The 17650-nt window shown below is 35.3% G+C and overlaps 1 protein-coding gene across 7 annotated transcripts in view; it reads right to left on the minus strand.

Moving 5' to 3' along the window:
- The window catches only part of cabin1 (calcineurin binding protein 1), a 127277-nt gene extending 110424 nt beyond the window's left edge, over positions 1-16853 (minus strand). For all 7 annotated transcript variants that reach the window (XM_067395483.1, XM_067395481.1, XM_067395482.1 and 4 more), the window contains exons 1-15: positions 16802-16853; positions 15685-15719; positions 15453-15548; positions 13718-13831; positions 13442-13576; positions 13028-13208; positions 11566-11695; positions 11318-11467; positions 8317-8729; positions 7109-7280; positions 6467-6603; positions 6160-6377; positions 1849-1921; positions 1537-1724; positions 1207-1338 (exon numbers count right to left, since the gene is read on the minus strand). In XM_067395483.1, the coding sequence (XP_067251584.1) occupies positions 1207-1338; positions 1537-1724; positions 1849-1921; positions 6160-6377; positions 6467-6603; positions 7109-7280; positions 8317-8729; positions 11318-11467; positions 11566-11695; positions 13028-13208; positions 13442-13576; positions 13718-13831; positions 15453-15548; positions 15685-15687 (2142 nt within the window). In that variant the 5' untranslated portion in view covers positions 15688-15719; positions 16802-16853. The remainder of the gene's footprint in view (positions 1-1206; positions 1339-1536; positions 1725-1848; positions 1922-6159; positions 6378-6466; positions 6604-7108; positions 7281-8316; positions 8730-11317; positions 11468-11565; positions 11696-13027; positions 13209-13441; positions 13577-13717; positions 13832-15452; positions 15549-15684; positions 15720-16801) is intronic.
- Between the last annotated feature and the right edge of the window lie 797 nt (positions 16854-17650).

Here is a 17650-nt window from a genome sequence, read left to right on the forward strand (position 1 = left end):
AAAAATCTAAACAATCAGGATAATAAGGTATCTAGAATTATTCATTGAGCTGATAAAATACCTATAATCATTTTGACAACCGGTTTCATAAAAATGGTTTAAAGGCTGGAATATTATATTAGGTTTATAATTTTATAAAGCATTGGTAAATATTTGATCATGTAGTAGCCTACATGGTAGTGGATAACATTATTTTTTAACTCAAATGTGGCCGTAGTTCTTAATGCTATTATTTTAATGTTTCTGCTGTTGTTGCATTTACCAAAAAAGTAACTGATTTTGTAGTCCCTGTCAGTAAATGAAATGTGTGTCTAGAAGAGGATTTTGAATGTTAAAATGGGGGTCTCCTGGAAAAAGGTTGGGAAAGGCTGGAGAACCACTGCTATAGCCTATCATATATAGATCACTCGTGTGATATTGCTCACCTATCGTTCCACAAAGACATTTCTGTAGCCTTTACTGTAGGGCTTTCAAGCGATTAATTGCGATTAATCGTATACAAAATAAAAGTTTGAGTTTGCATAATATATGTGGGTGTACTGTGTGTAATTACTATGTATATATAAATACACACAAATTAATGTATATATTTAAGAGAAATATGTTATTTATGTACAAAATATTTTTAATTATATATAATATAAATTATATTAAAATATAAATACATATACTTGTAAATATTTCTCAAATATATACATGAATGTGTTTGTATTTATATATACATAATAATTACACACAGTACAACCACATATATTATGCAAACTCAAACTTTTATTTTGTATGCGATTAATCGTTTGACCGCCCTACTTTACTGTCACTTTTGATTAATTTCATGCATTGTATTCAATTTTAAACCCATTTTAAAGTTTTGTTTCTATTTTTCTTGTATGTTAATGTTACTTCTGCATCTACATTTATATTAGAAAGAGTCTGTGTTTGACCTACTTTAGTAAAAATGTTAATGAAAGAGCTTTCTTTCTTCCTCTCGGTCTACATCTCACAAATTCAGCTGTCATCATTAAAGAGTCTTGAACAAGATGTGAGTTTATTCATGTTTCAAGATGTTTGGAAACACTATGTTGCTGTTTCTTCTCCATTGGCTGATGTATAAATATGTGAACAGCACTTTGACTCTTCAAGAGTGGCTCTTCTATGAATTCACAGATGTGACAGTGTCTTGAGGGATTGATTTTATTTGTACTGTACCTCCTCTAAAGAGATGGCATTGTCCATGCTGAGGTTGGGCAGGAGGATGGAGATCTTTTCCATCTCACTTGTCTGACATTTCAGCAGACCAACACACATGTCGTAACACTCCAGCGCCTCCTCCATGTCACCCTAAAAAAACACATTAACACACATAGATTCATGTATAGAGTGCAAAAACCACTATCGCACAGGTTTATTAAAGTGTAACGTGTAATTTATCATATCTATGATTGAGTCAGCACTACTCAAGATAGTCGAATGTGTTTTAATAGCATACAACACCTTTAGAAAAATATGTCTGTGTCTCTAATAACTGAGCTTTCTTGCCTGAAAGGCGAGGTGTCGTGCTTTAAGCCAGTGAACTCTGACGGCAAAAGAGAGCCAGTCGTCTCCGAACAGATCTCTCTGAGACGAGGCCATGGTCAGGAGGAACATATCCGACTGAAAGCGGCTCTCTGGTCCATCCGCGTCCCCACAATCCCTTCCTGAAGCAGACATGGTCTTCCTCTGAGACACTGTAAATCATACAAGCACATGACATTTGTGTGATTACTTGTCATGGTTTGTGAAATAATATCAGCCTATGAGTGCCTGATGTCAAACACAACACAGAAGTCTGACTGATTGTGATGTTCTTACTGTTCCGGCCCTTCATCATAGACTTCTGTTCCAACTGCAGCTCCAGACAGCAGAGACTCATCAGCATCATTTCCTGTTACACAGTAGGCAGTATAATATGTCTTAGTAGATGTACTGTACAAACAACACAGCAACGCTGCAAACATCTATTACACGCATCTGGCATGTTGAAGCAAATTAATTTATGAAAAATTAAATCAGTATGTAAACCAGAAATACTCAACCACAATTATATATTTCGTTTTGTTTAAGAAGTTACATAATAACTGGTATTCATTTACATTTGGGTAAGTAAAGTAAAGAAAACAAGCTAAGGTTGGTTGGCAAGAATGTCAATAATACAAAGCTTTCCTGAGCGGTGATGTGAAAGATGGCAAATTTGAGAAAAAAAATTAAGTTCACTTCATGCTATTAAGAGCCTTCAAAAAAAAAATCAGGTACATCTACTATAATTTAATGTAAATATAAGCAATATGCATACTTCTATTCAGCAAGGATGCATTAAATTACTCAAAAGTGACAGTTAGAACTTTAACATTGTTACATCAGATTTCTATTTCTTTCTATACATCAAAAGAATCCTGAAAAAAATTTATCATGGCTTCCATGAAAATATGAAGCAGCACAACGGTTTTCAACATTGGTAATCATAAATGTTTCTTGAGCAGCAAATCAGCATATTAGAATGATTTCTGAAGGATCGTGTGACACTGAAGACTGGAGTAATGATGCTGAATATTCAGCTTTGATCACAGGAATAAATTACATTTTTAAAAATCTGATTTAAACCATTATTATATTGTACTTTAATTTGCATGTTCATTTACATATCAGAGAGTGTTTGTGACCTAGTTTTTGCCAAAAGCACACTCATTAAGTTATTGTTTTCTGTCTGTTTTTCAGTAGCTCCACTGGGAGAAATACAGTAGGATCAGGTGGCATAATGAATAGTTTTGTTGCCAGGCAGGTGCAAGCAGTATGTGTGCCAAAAAAAAAAAAAACAATCCTTTGACTGAACACGTGTAGCTATTTCACTCTATGAGCTGACGAATAAACATGCTTCTTCTGTTCCTACAACAGTTCACTATTGTAGGAATCTGGACACAGAAAGTCCAGCATACCTGGTTAAAAAAGGCACTACTCGCCAGTCACCACTGATGTGCGTGTGTGTGTGTGCGCGTGTTTTTGTGACATATCAGGACACAAATGTGTATAATGACATGGGTATGACATAGGAAGAGGTGACTTATGAAGACATTAACCCATGTCCCCACTTTTCAAAAGGCTTATAAATCATACAGAATGAGTTTTTGTGAGAAAGTAAAAATGTGCATAGTTTCCTGTGATGGTTAGGTTTAACAAACGTGTGTGTGTGTGTGAGTGTGTGCGCTTATTTTCATGATTTATGAGGACACAAATTTGTATAATGACATGGGTATTGCACTGGTATTACAAGGTAAACATGAAATATGAGGACATTTCATGAGTCCTCATATTTAAAATGGCTTTAAAAACATGCTAAACAAAATGTAAAAATGCAGAATGTTTTCTGTGGAGTGTTTTCTGTTTAGGGGCAGGGGTAGTGTAGGGGGACAGAATGTACAGTTTGTACAGTATAAGAACCATTACGCCTATGGAATGTCCTCACTAAATTAGCAAAACAAACCTGTGTGTGTGGGGGGGGAGTTATTCACATATTCATATTATGTGACAACTTATTTACATTATGTGATTTTTTTTTAAGTTGTGTACATTATTTAGAAAACAATATCTCAAAACGGCTCAGAATGCAGATAGAACCTTATAATTCCAAGGGGACGGAAAGTAGAATACAGTAAAATCCTGTTCAAATGTTCCCCCACATGGTTTTTAAGTATGTAATGAAGAATATTTCATCGCTTTTATTAGTACATGCCTCATAGAGCAATAATGAATAAACAGTATTTACCTACACATTCTTTTCAAAAATATTTTGTTGTGCAAAATTTGTTTCTCAATTCGATTCATTGCAACAAAACAGTTGCTACTAAACTACTGAGTTGCTAATAAAATAATTCAGCACTTACATATTCATCCTGTTGTGAAGAGAGAGCACAAAACAAAGTAATATTCACAAAGATGGCTAACTGTATATAATCAACAAACTAAATATAAATATATGTGCACACTTGAAAGGGGTTGTCTGACTGAAATGCAAAACAACCACCACCACTTACTATGGTTTAATTTTTAAGTGCGATTTTGAACATGAAAGCTAAAGATACACATGTGTACTAGGGGTGTAACAATACATCGATATAGGTCGCTACATTGATTAAATGTGTAAAAAATCTATACCATTTATACGTTTAAGAGGCACCTTTGTTTTCACACTCTCCACATTTTAACACAATGTCAGTTTATGCATTATCATCAATGTGTGCATTTTCATTTAAACTACCTTTTAGAGCCTGTGAAAGATGCTCGGGAGTCGGGACAGTTGCTGTCACTGTCCGATCGGGTGCTGAATCATTACTGAAGTTTATCAGTTACTCGTGTTTAGAGCCTTGCAGAAATAATAGGAAAGAGAAGCGCACACACACAGAATGCCCCATCGCAGACAGCGCACAAATAGACCATTGAATTTAATCTTCTTTTACTTATTTTTGTGCTTCGATAGATAAAGGTCTGTGAAAGGACTTCATCTTCCTAGAGTTTATTGCTATTTCTAAATCGTGTTGCTTTCTACTGGGTGTCTGTTAAATCACAACACTGGAGTATAGAGCACTATGAATTGTTCTTCACATGCTCACTAACTGAAATTTAAAACTGTTAAAAAGGCTCAAACTTTTGAAAAGATCTAATCCATTTGAATTTTAAACTTTCCAACGAGAAGCACAGCGCTGCGACTCCATGTTGCTTTATGCTGTATTGGAGCCTTTTATACTATAATACTTTTGCACAATGAAAGAATATTAGTCTTGTTCTGTCCTATCTATCATATTTTGTTGCCTCATTAAAAAAGCTGTGTTATATATTTAAAATAAATGTCTTTTAATTTTATGGTATCTATTTTTAAATAAATATATTTACTTGTTTTTTTGATAGATTTTTCACACTGTACATTTTTAGCACAGAAACCTAAAATACTTTCAGTGTTGTCATGTCCTAAGCTGTCATCAAATTACTGATCTTCTGTGTGACCTGATTTTTTTACTAATGAATGTCCCAATCAGGGTGCAAATCTCCTTTACTTGCTACCAAGTGCCTCAAACGAAACCATGAATATCTTTTAAAGGTGCCCAAGAACGTTCTTTCACAAGATGTAATATAAGTCTAAGGTGTCTCCTGAATGTGTCTGTGAAGTTTAAGCTCAAAATACCCCCTAGATTTTTTTAAATTAATTTTTTTAACTGCCTATTTTTGGGCACCATTAACTATGCACTGATTTACACTCGGCGCCGCCCCTTTAAGACGCGTGCTTCCTGCCACAGGAGCTGTCAACTATATTACAGCGCATTTACAAAGTTCACACAGCTAATATAACCCTCAAATGGATCTTTACAAGATGTTCGTCATGCATGCTGCATGCATGCTTCGAATTATGTGAGTAAAGTATTTATTTGGATGTTAAAAGTTTTATTCTCAGTGAATTTGAGGCTGTGCTCCCTGGCTAACGGCTAATGCTACACTGTTGGAGAGATTTATAAAGAATGAAGTTGTGTTTATGAATTATATAGACTGCAAGTGTTTAATAATGAAAATAGCGACGGCTCTTGTCTCCGTGAATACAGTAAGAAACGATGGTAACTTTAACCTCATTTAACAGTACATTAGCAACATGCTAACGAAACTTTTAGAAAGACAATTTACAAATTTCACAAAAAATATTATGCCATCATGGATCATGTCAGTTATTATTGCTCCATCTGCCATTTTTCGCTGTTGTTCTTGCTTGCTTACCTAGTCTGATGATTCAGCTGTGTGCAGCTCCAGACGTTAACTGGCTGCCCTTGTCTAATGCCTTTTATACTGTTGGGAACATCATGGGCTGGCATTATGCAAATATTGGGGCGTACACCCAAACTGTTACGTAACAGTCAGTGTTATGTTGAGATTCACCTGTTCTTCGGAGGTCGTTTAAACAAATGAGATTTATATAAGAAGGAGGAAACAATGGAGTTTGAGACTCACTGTATGTCATTTCCATGTACTGAACTCTTGTTATTTAACTATGCCGAGGTAAGTTCAATTTTTGAATCTAGGGCACCTTTAAAGTTGTACATGAACCTCTTGGTCATGACTTGGTTATGCAGCGACTGCTCGTCTCACCTTTATGTGCTGGTTGCTGGAATCTCTGAGCAGTGGGTTGGGCAGCCCAGCGCTGTGTTTCCTCCAGCAGGTGAAGAGATCCAGCATCACTCCACCGAGGCCCGCTGGCCACTCCTCCAGAAACATCTGCCCCACCGCCTTCAGAAACCGCATCATGAGCTCCAGGATGCCGCCGTTCTGCATGTTCGCCAGTAAGAATGCGTGCACATCCTTGCGCTCTGACGGACCATGAAGAACAGAGAGAAAAATAAAAAAGATGCAGAAAGAAATAAAACAATGAATAAAACGAAAACATCAGATTCTGTACCTGACTCCATAGAGATGATATACTCAGAGGAGTTGGATCCGGAGCCGCGGTTCAACTGGGAATCGGGTTTGACGTCACAATTAGAGTCCATGTTACTGAGACTCTCCTCATCTTCATCATCTTCAAACTTTTTCAGCCTGAAAATAAAGAAGCTCAAGTCAAAAACTTTTGAGTATGTTTTCACTTTCTAAGGACAAGATGAACAGGCTCTTGGAAAGGAGGGGTTTAGAGAGACCTGATCCTTTATCAAGCCATTGCAGACACTGTGAGAAGTGTTTTTTGACCTTAGATGCATGTAAACCTATTGCAGGAGACTCCAAAATAAATTTAGAAACCATTAAAATTGTATAACTGGGGGTGCTATAAAACAATGGCAATGACAAATAATCAGAAATTGTCTTATTTAAGCTGTATTGAACCTACAGGAAAATTAAAGCACATGTATATTTGATATCTAATTATATACAGCTATGTGGAGCACGATTTTGGTCTAATGAGCTTTCACTGTGGGAGGATTCATCCAATGTGACAAAACAAAAATAGAAAGCACATGTCTGACAAAATGTCTTAAAGCACATTGCTTAATATGGTCACAGCAGGTTAGAGCAAAAACCCAAAATAGATCATTAGTAAAATAGACACCTAGAGGGGAGGAATTTGATCAGGAGCTCTTGGAAGTCAATCTTCTCTTCTTTCTTGCATTTGGTGTTCCGGACACGTGCAGAGCGTCTCTTTGCTGTCTCTACGTTGTCCTCTACCACACGTTTTCTCTTGGTGCCTTTTTTCATTTTATCACTCAAGGCAGCATCCATAGCTGTAGGTGAACAAAAGTGCCATCATCAGTGTCAGTGTTAATACCTGTGTGACTTTATAAGAGTCAAAACTACTGGGAAAAAAATAAATAAATAAAATATATATATATAATTTCTATATTTTTAGGGCTTTCACTAATGATTATTTTGGTAATCGAGTAATCGGTTGATCATTTTCACAATTAATTGAGTTTTTATAATAACAATAAAGTATCAAAAGCAAGAAATCATATGGTTTTATAGAACAACACTCTTAAAATACATAATATATATAATATAAACAATCAACTTATGTACATTATGTATTATAACTAATGCTTGCAGAGGGTGCCAACGGCCTGTGATTGTTGTTGCACTTTACAGCAGATCAAATCCTTGTTAAATATTGACCAAATGACATTTAATTCAAATGTTAACTTACTCTTTAATATTTGGCCACTTCTTTACGATAGAAACGCTACAGCCACTGTAATTTCTTGAAAAAGAATATGTGGACATCAAAACATGCAAACTTGCACATCGCGTTCCCAGATGAAAGTTATAAGCAGCCCAAACTCACAGCATATACAGAAATGGAGTTTGAGACGCGCTCCACGCATGTAAATGATGACATGTGGAGAAGCATTTACTGTGAATGAGCTCTGAGAAACACGTAATGTAAATAATTAAAGCGCATATATATTAAACCTGCAGCGCATATACATTTAATTAATTGAATCGTAGCATTTGTGATTTCACAATAGCACTACACTATATTATGGTTTTTAAATGGTTTTAATATATTACACAGCCTTAGGAAACTCTAATAATGCGTTTCATGGATTCTTGTCCTTATTCAACACGGGTAAATTGCAATTGAGGGTTTTTTAAAATCGAGTACAAATTTAATTGAAAAATTCGAACAGCCCTAATATTGTTAAGGCACTTTTGATATTTTTGTGATAGGAATCTTCACATCATTAATCTCTGTTCTGTATCTCACATTACAGGTGAGAGACTGCATATATGTTCATGCGTCATGTACACATTCATACTGACCAGCAGTAGTAACCGTGGTGACGGCAGCATCCTCAGCTCCATTGGCAGCAGTAGTGGTGACTGTGGTTGTGCTGATCTCAATGATGTTCTGGCTCTGCGGTACTCCTCCAGGAGCGATGGGCTCGGCCTGCGGCTGGACAAGCAGCTCGGTAGATGGGGGTAGACTGGAGCTTGGGCTGCTGGGACCAGGAGGAGGGGCAGGGGGGTCCTGAGGTACACTGACGTTCATGGGAGGCTGAGGAGGGTCTGAAGCAACAGTGGAGGGTGCTGGAGTGCTGGTGGGCATTTGCAGGAGGCAGTCCGGGTCACGGTACATTGACAAATCGATTCGGCGGCCAAAGTCAGGCCGTGGGACCAGGCAAGCGTTCTGGTGTTTGTACATGGCCAAGAAACTCTCACCCACACTCTTCCACCTATAGGGGTAAGAATACATCACACACAAATATAAAAAAATACTATGGATGTCAATGACTACTGTAAACTGTCTGGTTACCAACATTCTTCAAAATATCTTCTTTTGAGTTCAACAGAAGAAAGAACCTCATACCTCAACCTCAAGTTTGGAACAACATGAGCGCGAGTAAAAGATGACAATTTTTATTTTTGGGTGAACTATCCCTTTAAAGAAATAAAATAAAATTAAATAAAAAAATTTAATTTGAATAATACATTTTGAGCTTTAACTAGGGGTGGGCGATACAATCACAGGAATAAAATACATTTTACATTATATTCAAATAGAAAAGAGTTATTTTTAAATTCAAATAATATTTGTTTTTATATTTTAGTCAAATAAATGCAGCCTTGGTGGTGGTGAGCATAAAGTTTTCATTTTAAAATGCTTTCTGTCAACACTAGTGTTTTCCAAAAGTTGCTCAACCTATAAACATAAGTATCTACAGGGACAATATGCATCACATGACTAAACGTGTCATTGTTTTGAAATACCTCAGTTTTCACAGTCCACAGTACAACACAAAAACTGCGATTTTAAAATGTATTCACTTGGGAAATTGTCTTAAAAAAATCTCAGTTTTCGCAGCATCTGCATTAGTGTAGACATAGACTTATTTCGTCATAAACATGTGGTCGTGGCCACTTTTACTAAAATGGCTATAACTCTTAAGGGAATGAGATAATAGGTTGTTTGCTATCACGTGGTTCTGGTGACGTGCAAAATACCGGTGGAGGGCAAGCAGTGAAAATTAGAATGGAGGAGATGGAGAAAAGTTAGAAAGGCATAAACAGAAAATCACAACATATGTTGGACGTGATCTTTATGTTATGAAGATGAGTGACTTTTCCACTGAAATGAAAGACATAGAGGAAGGAGGTAGATATAGAGAATGTGAAGCTGCCGTCATGCCGCGTTCAGATCTAGTCTGGGTTTTTTTATATGTTAATCCAGTTTTTATGTTATAAAAACTGGATGGTTGGCTTTTATACGTGTAAAAACACATTATTAAGGGAAGCAGGTTGAGGAGGTGACAGGAAGACGCCGTATATCAAATCTAATAATGTCAATAATTTAACCCATTACCTCTCACTCAATAAAATAATCACATAGTTGAATGTTTTTGAAAGTGTTGTCTTTGTTGTTGAATCGACTTCTGTCAGCTTGTTAAACATTTATTTGGACATTTTCTACTATGATGGCTGAAGCAGCAGCGCGTGACACTGTTCTCATGGTAACCAGATCAACATTGTGAACGGAATACTACAAAACTGAAGTGAAAACACCTAATTATAATTAAATAGGATAAAATATCTTCTCTCAAGAATGTGGATATTTAACCAAGTCAAAAACAAATAAGGTAAGCAGGTATCCATATTCATTTCAGTATCAGCAGACACAAAACGCTATTAAAGGTGACAACTTTTAAAGTTAAAAAACGGTATAAGTTATGTAAACGATATAAACACCTTCTGGGTTCTCAATTTTATTGATTTGAGCAACCATAAACAACGCAAAACATACGAATTTTGAGTTTTTGACAGGATTCCTATATAGAGAAATCACTCCCTGCCCTCCAGACTCATTCGCGCTGCTGCTGTGACGTCATGTGCAAACAACCTATTACACCAAACTCAGTACACCCATGTTCAGTCTGTGGCCACATGAAAAAGGATTTGGTGGCTGGCCACTTGGTGGCACTATAAAATAAAATAAAATGGCTACAGCTACACAACAGTCAGTCCGACTGACTTAGAAATTAGCATGCGGTGTCTTGGTCCTAGTTGCCATGATTGTCCATGAGGGCCTTCACATATCTCGAAAAGCACGGCCGGCATCGGCCAATGAATTTTGAGCACCTATTAGATCAGGTTAACGGAGGCCTATTGGAACAAATCTCGCTTGGCCTGTTTGATTCGATAAAACTACTGCAGTAGAATTCTCTGGACTCTCAATACTAGACTAGGTCAATATTTATCAAGAAAATATTTAACTTTAGCATTTGGATAGCTATAACAGTTTCATTTAGAAAATGGGAATGGCCAAATGCTCACAAAAGCCCAAAACTCCTAAACAATAACATATGTGAGCATATGTGGCATACGATTCTAAACAAGCATGCAAACTTTTATGGAGATAGGGCCATAAGTGGCGCTATAACTTTTAAAAACACAATATTTTTATGGCAAATAACCTGAAATTTCTGAAAATTGTTTTTTTTTTTTTTCATCTCTGATTTAGGCATGTACAGACTTGTTATATAATATGTAATATCTTACAATTGCGCTTCAAGGCCTTAAAGCACTTGAACCCCGATAACTGCTGCTCGAAACTATATTTAATTTTATATTTGACACCCAAGAAGTCCATAGACATAAATAAATTACATAAATGGTATTAAATATTATTTGAACGTTTGGATAATTCATAGTTTTATTATGCATTATGATAAAAAAAAGTTACTCAATTAACCCATGATATTCCTTCAAACAAACTGTAAGATGAATTCCAGCAGCAGACTGTGGATTAACAGTGGCCTGGACTCACGTGAAGTATTTGATAGGCTGAACCAGTTGCAGGTCAGCTACCGGGTGCCGTGTGAGTTTAGCCTGTCTCTGTCTCCTCAGTTCCAGCGCTTCCTCTACAATGCTGTGGGCTTCATCTTCATCTACATCCACATACTGCACCGACACATCACTGCAGCCAAAACACACACAGACACATACAAACTCAAAAAAGTTTCTTCTTCAACAGGACAAATGTTGGATGCCACATTACTAGCAAAAGGTGCATACAGTTTGGAGAACATCTTCATAGAGTCTCGTCTGAGGCAGGGCTGCTCTTCAAAGATCTTCTCTTTGAGCACTCGCCCCTTACTGTAGCCTGTGTCCTTTTCCAGAGCCTTACAGATGTAGTACAAACAACCTGCGGGAGAAACAGACAAGAACTTAACGCTGTGACTACAAAGAAGATGATGAAAGTAGCTAGTGCAATATTGCAATATTTTGTGTTACTGCTGTACATACTGCGATATGAAAAAAATTCAAGCTAACACTTTAGTTTAGGGTCCAGTTCTCACTATTAACCAATTTTATATTAGCATGCATATTACTAGGATATTGGTTGTTTATTAGTACTTATAAAGCACATATTAATGCCTTATTCTGCATGATCATATTCTACATCCTTAATCCTACCCAATACCTAAACTTAACAACTACCTTACTAACTATAAATAAGCAGTAAATTAGGAGTTTATTGAGGGAAAAGTCAGTTAAAAGTGAATATTTGTGAATATAATGTGACCACTTTCAATAACTAACTTGAATAGCTCTATTTTGAAAGAATTAATAATAATTCTAAAATGATGATTATGTAGAGGAGCGAATCTTCATAAAAAAAAAAATAATAATAATAAGTTTGAGTGAGAACCATCATTTTAGGGCTCAACGGTTTGGGAAAGGCTTGGGAAATGTGGGTGAATACATTCTTTACCAAAATCTCTTTCAGTAACCATAAAGTCAACAGAGATTACAAAAAACTCTTCAAACTTGAATTATCATAGGACAGATTCCCAATGTTTTTGACCCATTCAAATTTAACTTTAAAATAACAAATGACTATTATAATGATTTTTGTGATTATTATCAAAAAAAAATACACAGTATGGAAAATGGATGGATGAATCAAACAAAAAATTTTAAACAAAAAAAGAAATATATAACCATTATAAGAATTCTATTGTTCTGTAAAATAAATAAAAAATATCAACGCATTTTTATTTTTTTTTTATTTATTTTTTTTAAGTTTTAAGGCCTGGCATAAGCCAGGATTAGACCTTAGTTCAAAAGATATTTAAGTTTCTTTTATAAATGTACACTAAAAAATATCATTACTGATGTGCATCTTGAGACAAAACAATGGCAGTGACATATTTTTAGATATGTCAGTACAAGTTACTTTCAGTTAAAACAGCTTAAACATGCATTTTAGTCTGGCACTAGCCTAAGCCTTGTCTGTGAAACCAGGGGATAGTGTATTACTTTTCCCTCGCCTACATGGCTCTGGTATATAGGCAGAAAAGTCCTTTCAGAGATAAAAAAATTATTATATTTTGATTTTTAATTTTTTTTTTTAATTAGCACTGAGGAATCATGCAGTCCATTTTGATTTCTAAAATCAAAACTGCAAAGGTTCGAACAGTGAGGATGTGAATGATGTGCTCTGGTTGTGTGTTGCACATGTTTCTGGACTCACAGCTGTAGTCACTGAGAGCGTAGAGGACTGTGATGAGATTGTCCAGGCAGGGCCAGTGGTCCGGGTTACAGCGTAAGCCCACCTCAAAGGCATGACGGGCCAAAGGCATGCTGGCCTTCCTCAAGGCCAACTTTCCCATTTTAAACCACATATTCACATCTGTGGAGTCCAGCATGACAGCCTGCAAAACAAACAGACACGAACCACGTGACTGCCCGTTCACTGGATCTTTCTGTTACACTGGAGGAGTTGTCAAATGTACACTATCATTCGGTGAGATTTTTTTTTATGCTTCTGAAAGAAGTCTCTTCTGTCCAACTTTTGAACGGCAGTGTAGTTCAAGTAAACTGCTAAATACGCATGTGGGATGAATTATGCACCTTAAACTGATGGATCTGTTGAAAATGTATTTACTTGTACATAGAAGTCCATGGCAGTGTCTAGATCATCTCTGAGCACAGCAAGACTGGCCAGGTTTTTATAGGTGGAGTACTTCAACATCAGCCCAGGATGCTTCAGTCCTACTTTCTCATCTTCAGATGCCACTGCCTGGTGCAAGAAAACAAACAAGTCAACAAAATTTGGTCACAAAATGGCTTTGCAAAATAAAAAACAATGGTGTCCAGAGCAAACTAAATGAAAAGATACTCTGGATCTCAAGGTAAGATGTGAGGATGATGCGTGCTGTACCTCCTTGAGCAATGGGGTCTTGAGGAGCTCATGATAGGCTTTGGCAGACTCGTCAATCTTGTCATGTTTCTGCAGATCAAGAGCTTTATGATACAGTGCAAACGCTTCCGCCTCCTGCAACACAAATGAGAAGGAAATGGTTACAACAATTTTATTTTTTCTTAACCCTATAAAGCCTGCTGTATTATACTTGATACTAAATTTCTTATGCATATAAATTATCAGCATAATCAGAACTTTGCTGAAAACATGTTTTACATAATGTATTACATGACTTTTGTAATGTTTTAGCAAGTAAAAGATCTTTTAGTGTAATTGTAAAAACGTCCACCTTCAACTCGTGGTTCACGTATCTTTGTGCTGTGAAATCTTTACTGATTTTAAGTAAACATAAGAATAACTTTGATATTGTTAGTAATATTTCAAGATGAACACATACTGGACTGAAGCAACTTAGGCTTACTCGATTATCCAGACATAATTGTTTAGAAAAATCATGTTCAAATGTGAGTATCAAATATGATCATCAGGCTTTTAAGGAACGTTTATTTGTTCATCTCGCAGTCATCATTGTATTGCATTATATGTTTAAAAACTAGAGTTTTGATTAGGGTTGCAAAGGGGCGGAAATTTTCCACAGGAACTTAACCTGGGGAATTTATGGAAATGTATGATAATTTATGGGAATTAATTGGAAATTTATATAAATTTATAATATTTAAAAACAAATATAAACATTTTGTTTGGTCATAACATGAAATAACAGTTATTTATTTTTCACATTCAATTAATTCTAATTTAGTAAATATATGTAAAATAAATATATTTTTATTGCAGCAATTGTGTTATTTATTTCAGTGTCACATGATCCTTCAGAAATCATTCTAATATGCTGATTAGATATTCAGTTATTATCAATGTTAGAAACAGTTAAAAAGAACAGCATTTATTCAAATTAGAAATCTTTTCTAACAACATCACTTTAATATCACTTTTTATCATCCTTGCTGAATAAAATTATTAATTTCTTTCAAAAAAAGAATGAAAAAAATTACTGACCCCAAAATTTTGAACGGTAGTGTATATTGTTACAAAAGATTTCTATTTTATAATAAATGTTGTTCTTTAAATTTTGATTCATTAAAGAATCCTGAAAAAGTATCACAGGTTATAAAAAATATTAAGCAACACAACTGTTTCCAACATTGATAATTGAGTATCAAATCATCATATTAGAATGATTTCTGAAGGATCATGTGACACTGAAGACTGGAGTAATGATGCTGAAACTACATTTAACTACCCTGTTATAGGCTAACCTACAATTTTGCAAATTCCCTGTTTATTCACGTTAATTCCCATATATTCCCATGGAAATTTTCCAGCTTTGAAAATTCCTGGAATTTTGCAATCCTAGTTTTGATCATAAAAGTAATCATTTAAATATCTAACTAAGGCATATTTTTGACAGATATAGAGTGACGACTGATTTTTATATGCATTTTATGTTAGTATCTGCTATACTTTTATAAAGATCTCACTGATTTACATTATAAGCATTAAAACTTCATCTTCCTTTTTGGCCATATAAATATCAACATCTGCAACAAAAAGCATCTTTTTCCTCTGAATAAAATTGAGGTGTTTTTTCCACCTTGAGTCTGAGCTCTATATTGTTACTATACCAGACTATATGAGCCATAACTTGATTAACTTTTAAAAGCATGTGACTCACCTGGGCTTCCTTTGTTTGACTTGGCTTAGTGCTTCTGAAGGAGTCTTCGTGCTCATCCGCAGCCTGAGACGCCGCATTCAGAGCAGCGATCCGGATCTGTGGTCGGCATAAGATACACGAACAAGGTGAACAACATGAACGACTCTACAGCATGACAGCAGCAGGTCAAATAGTCATCTGAGGTAGTTTAAATCAATATAATAAAAAGCATTAAACATTTAGAGTCACTTACCATGTTTCTGATTTATTAAGGATCATTCACTGCATCTGTTGGGGTGCAACATTTTAAAAAAACAACAATGAAATTAAAAGTGGACCACATATTATTACACGGCTACTAAAATTAATTTGAATCACTTTAATATTAATATCTCACTTTTTTCACATATTAAAATATTTTATAAAAAAAATTTAAAAAGACCACAGAATGCCAATCAGAATCTATTACAGAAAGACATGTAATAAATGATCATATTACACACTATACTAAACTAACAAGTGTGTATGTGTATGTCATAGTCCAATTCAGAAAACTGGCATTTTATACAAAGATTTTTAGTAGAACCATAAGATCTGCTGCACATGCTGATGGACTGGAGACAATCAATATAACTTTTATGTGATTGTGGATGTAATTTCAGAAAATGTACAGAGTACAAATAGAATATGACTAATTTTATAAATTGTGTGACTGTAAAAGTAGCATTATTTGCACCATAAACAAGATTCTATTTACACTTCATGCAAATATAGCATCTACAACTATTTTATACTCGTCTTGTATACTATATTTGTCTTAAAATTGCCTTTTCACTTCATGCCTTTAGTACAGGGTGTTTTTGCCCCCAACAATGGGACAAGATAACCCCGCTATAAGACTTACAATGCTGTGCTGTAACAACCACACTGTTTCCATTTCTCCAGACAGTATGTTGTTGTACATGCTAAACTCTCAATAACATGCCAACAAACGCTCATTGTTCTTGAGGGAGCATCTTTCCCCTGCTTTTACACACATACACTGTATATTTCATTGTTAGCTTGATAAACAAACAGAGGAACCTGAAGTTAATCGTTCACAAGCTTCGTAAATATCAGAAAACGGCGGTGTTGAATACATTGGTTGGGTTATCGATATCACAGCGCTGTCTCTGTTAATGAACCCCATTCAAGAACAACAACATGCTAACAATGCTAGCAGTAGAAGCACAGCAAAGCTGCTGCGTTTCTATTTAAAGCACAATTTTCCTAATACTTCTGGAATGTATGATATTTAAGAAGTGAGCTCGGCTGCAAAGTTGTGTGTTGTGTTCGCATGTATGTTGTTTTGATGGAGAACTCTTGCTCACCAGCTGCACGCATGATCTTCTGCTCGGAGGAGAGTCGCCGAAGTCAGTGTCGCGCGCTCCGATTGGACGAGTGCGTGCACGCGCAGCTGAAAGCAGCCAATGGAGTGTCCGGATCTCAGTTTTGTCTTTATGTGTGCTGCTTCTCAAATGTCTGATTATAGTGTTGGGTAGGTTACTTTGGAAATGTAAAAGGTTACAGATTAGAGGTTACAAGTAACTATTTTAATTACTTTATTAAAATAATGTAATTGATTACATTTGATTACTTTTCAAATTTTCTAAAACTATTAATCATTTTTAAACATTTAAACCAGGCAGGGTTAACCTTACTGTACTACTCTGATTACTGTCAGATTTTCAAAATCTTTCTCTTGAATTAGGATTATAATAATTTAATTTTAAAACAAAATCAGACTTTAGCACCTCTTTTTACTTTGAAATCATTCTGAGTTTAAATACAGATTTAAAAGAATGACAAGAAATGGTTTGATAGCTATAATACTGTTTGAATATGGTTAAAATAAACAACAACAAAAAAATAATTAAATTAAAAATTAAAAAAAAAAACATTCAGATTGACTGAATCTCTCTTGAACAACTGATTGAGAAACAGCACAATCAAATCTGAGATCTGACACATCATTGACGGTTTTTACCTTGAATCTTGATATATTTGTTGAAACTCGGGCCACACAAAAATGCAAAGACTGTAAAAGTGCACAAATACAGGGGCTAACAAGTTCAAAAAATTGTTGCAACACAACTATTAATGGTTTGTCAAAAAAATAATTGTAATTGTTTACTTCACACTACTTAGAATATTTATCTAATAATAATCATTAGTGGATT

This window comes from Chanodichthys erythropterus, chromosome 9 (genome assembly GCF_024489055.1).
Source record: "Chanodichthys erythropterus isolate Z2021 chromosome 9, ASM2448905v1, whole genome shotgun sequence".
NCBI classification, from domain to species: domain Eukaryota; kingdom Metazoa; phylum Chordata; class Actinopteri; order Cypriniformes; family Xenocyprididae; genus Chanodichthys; species Chanodichthys erythropterus.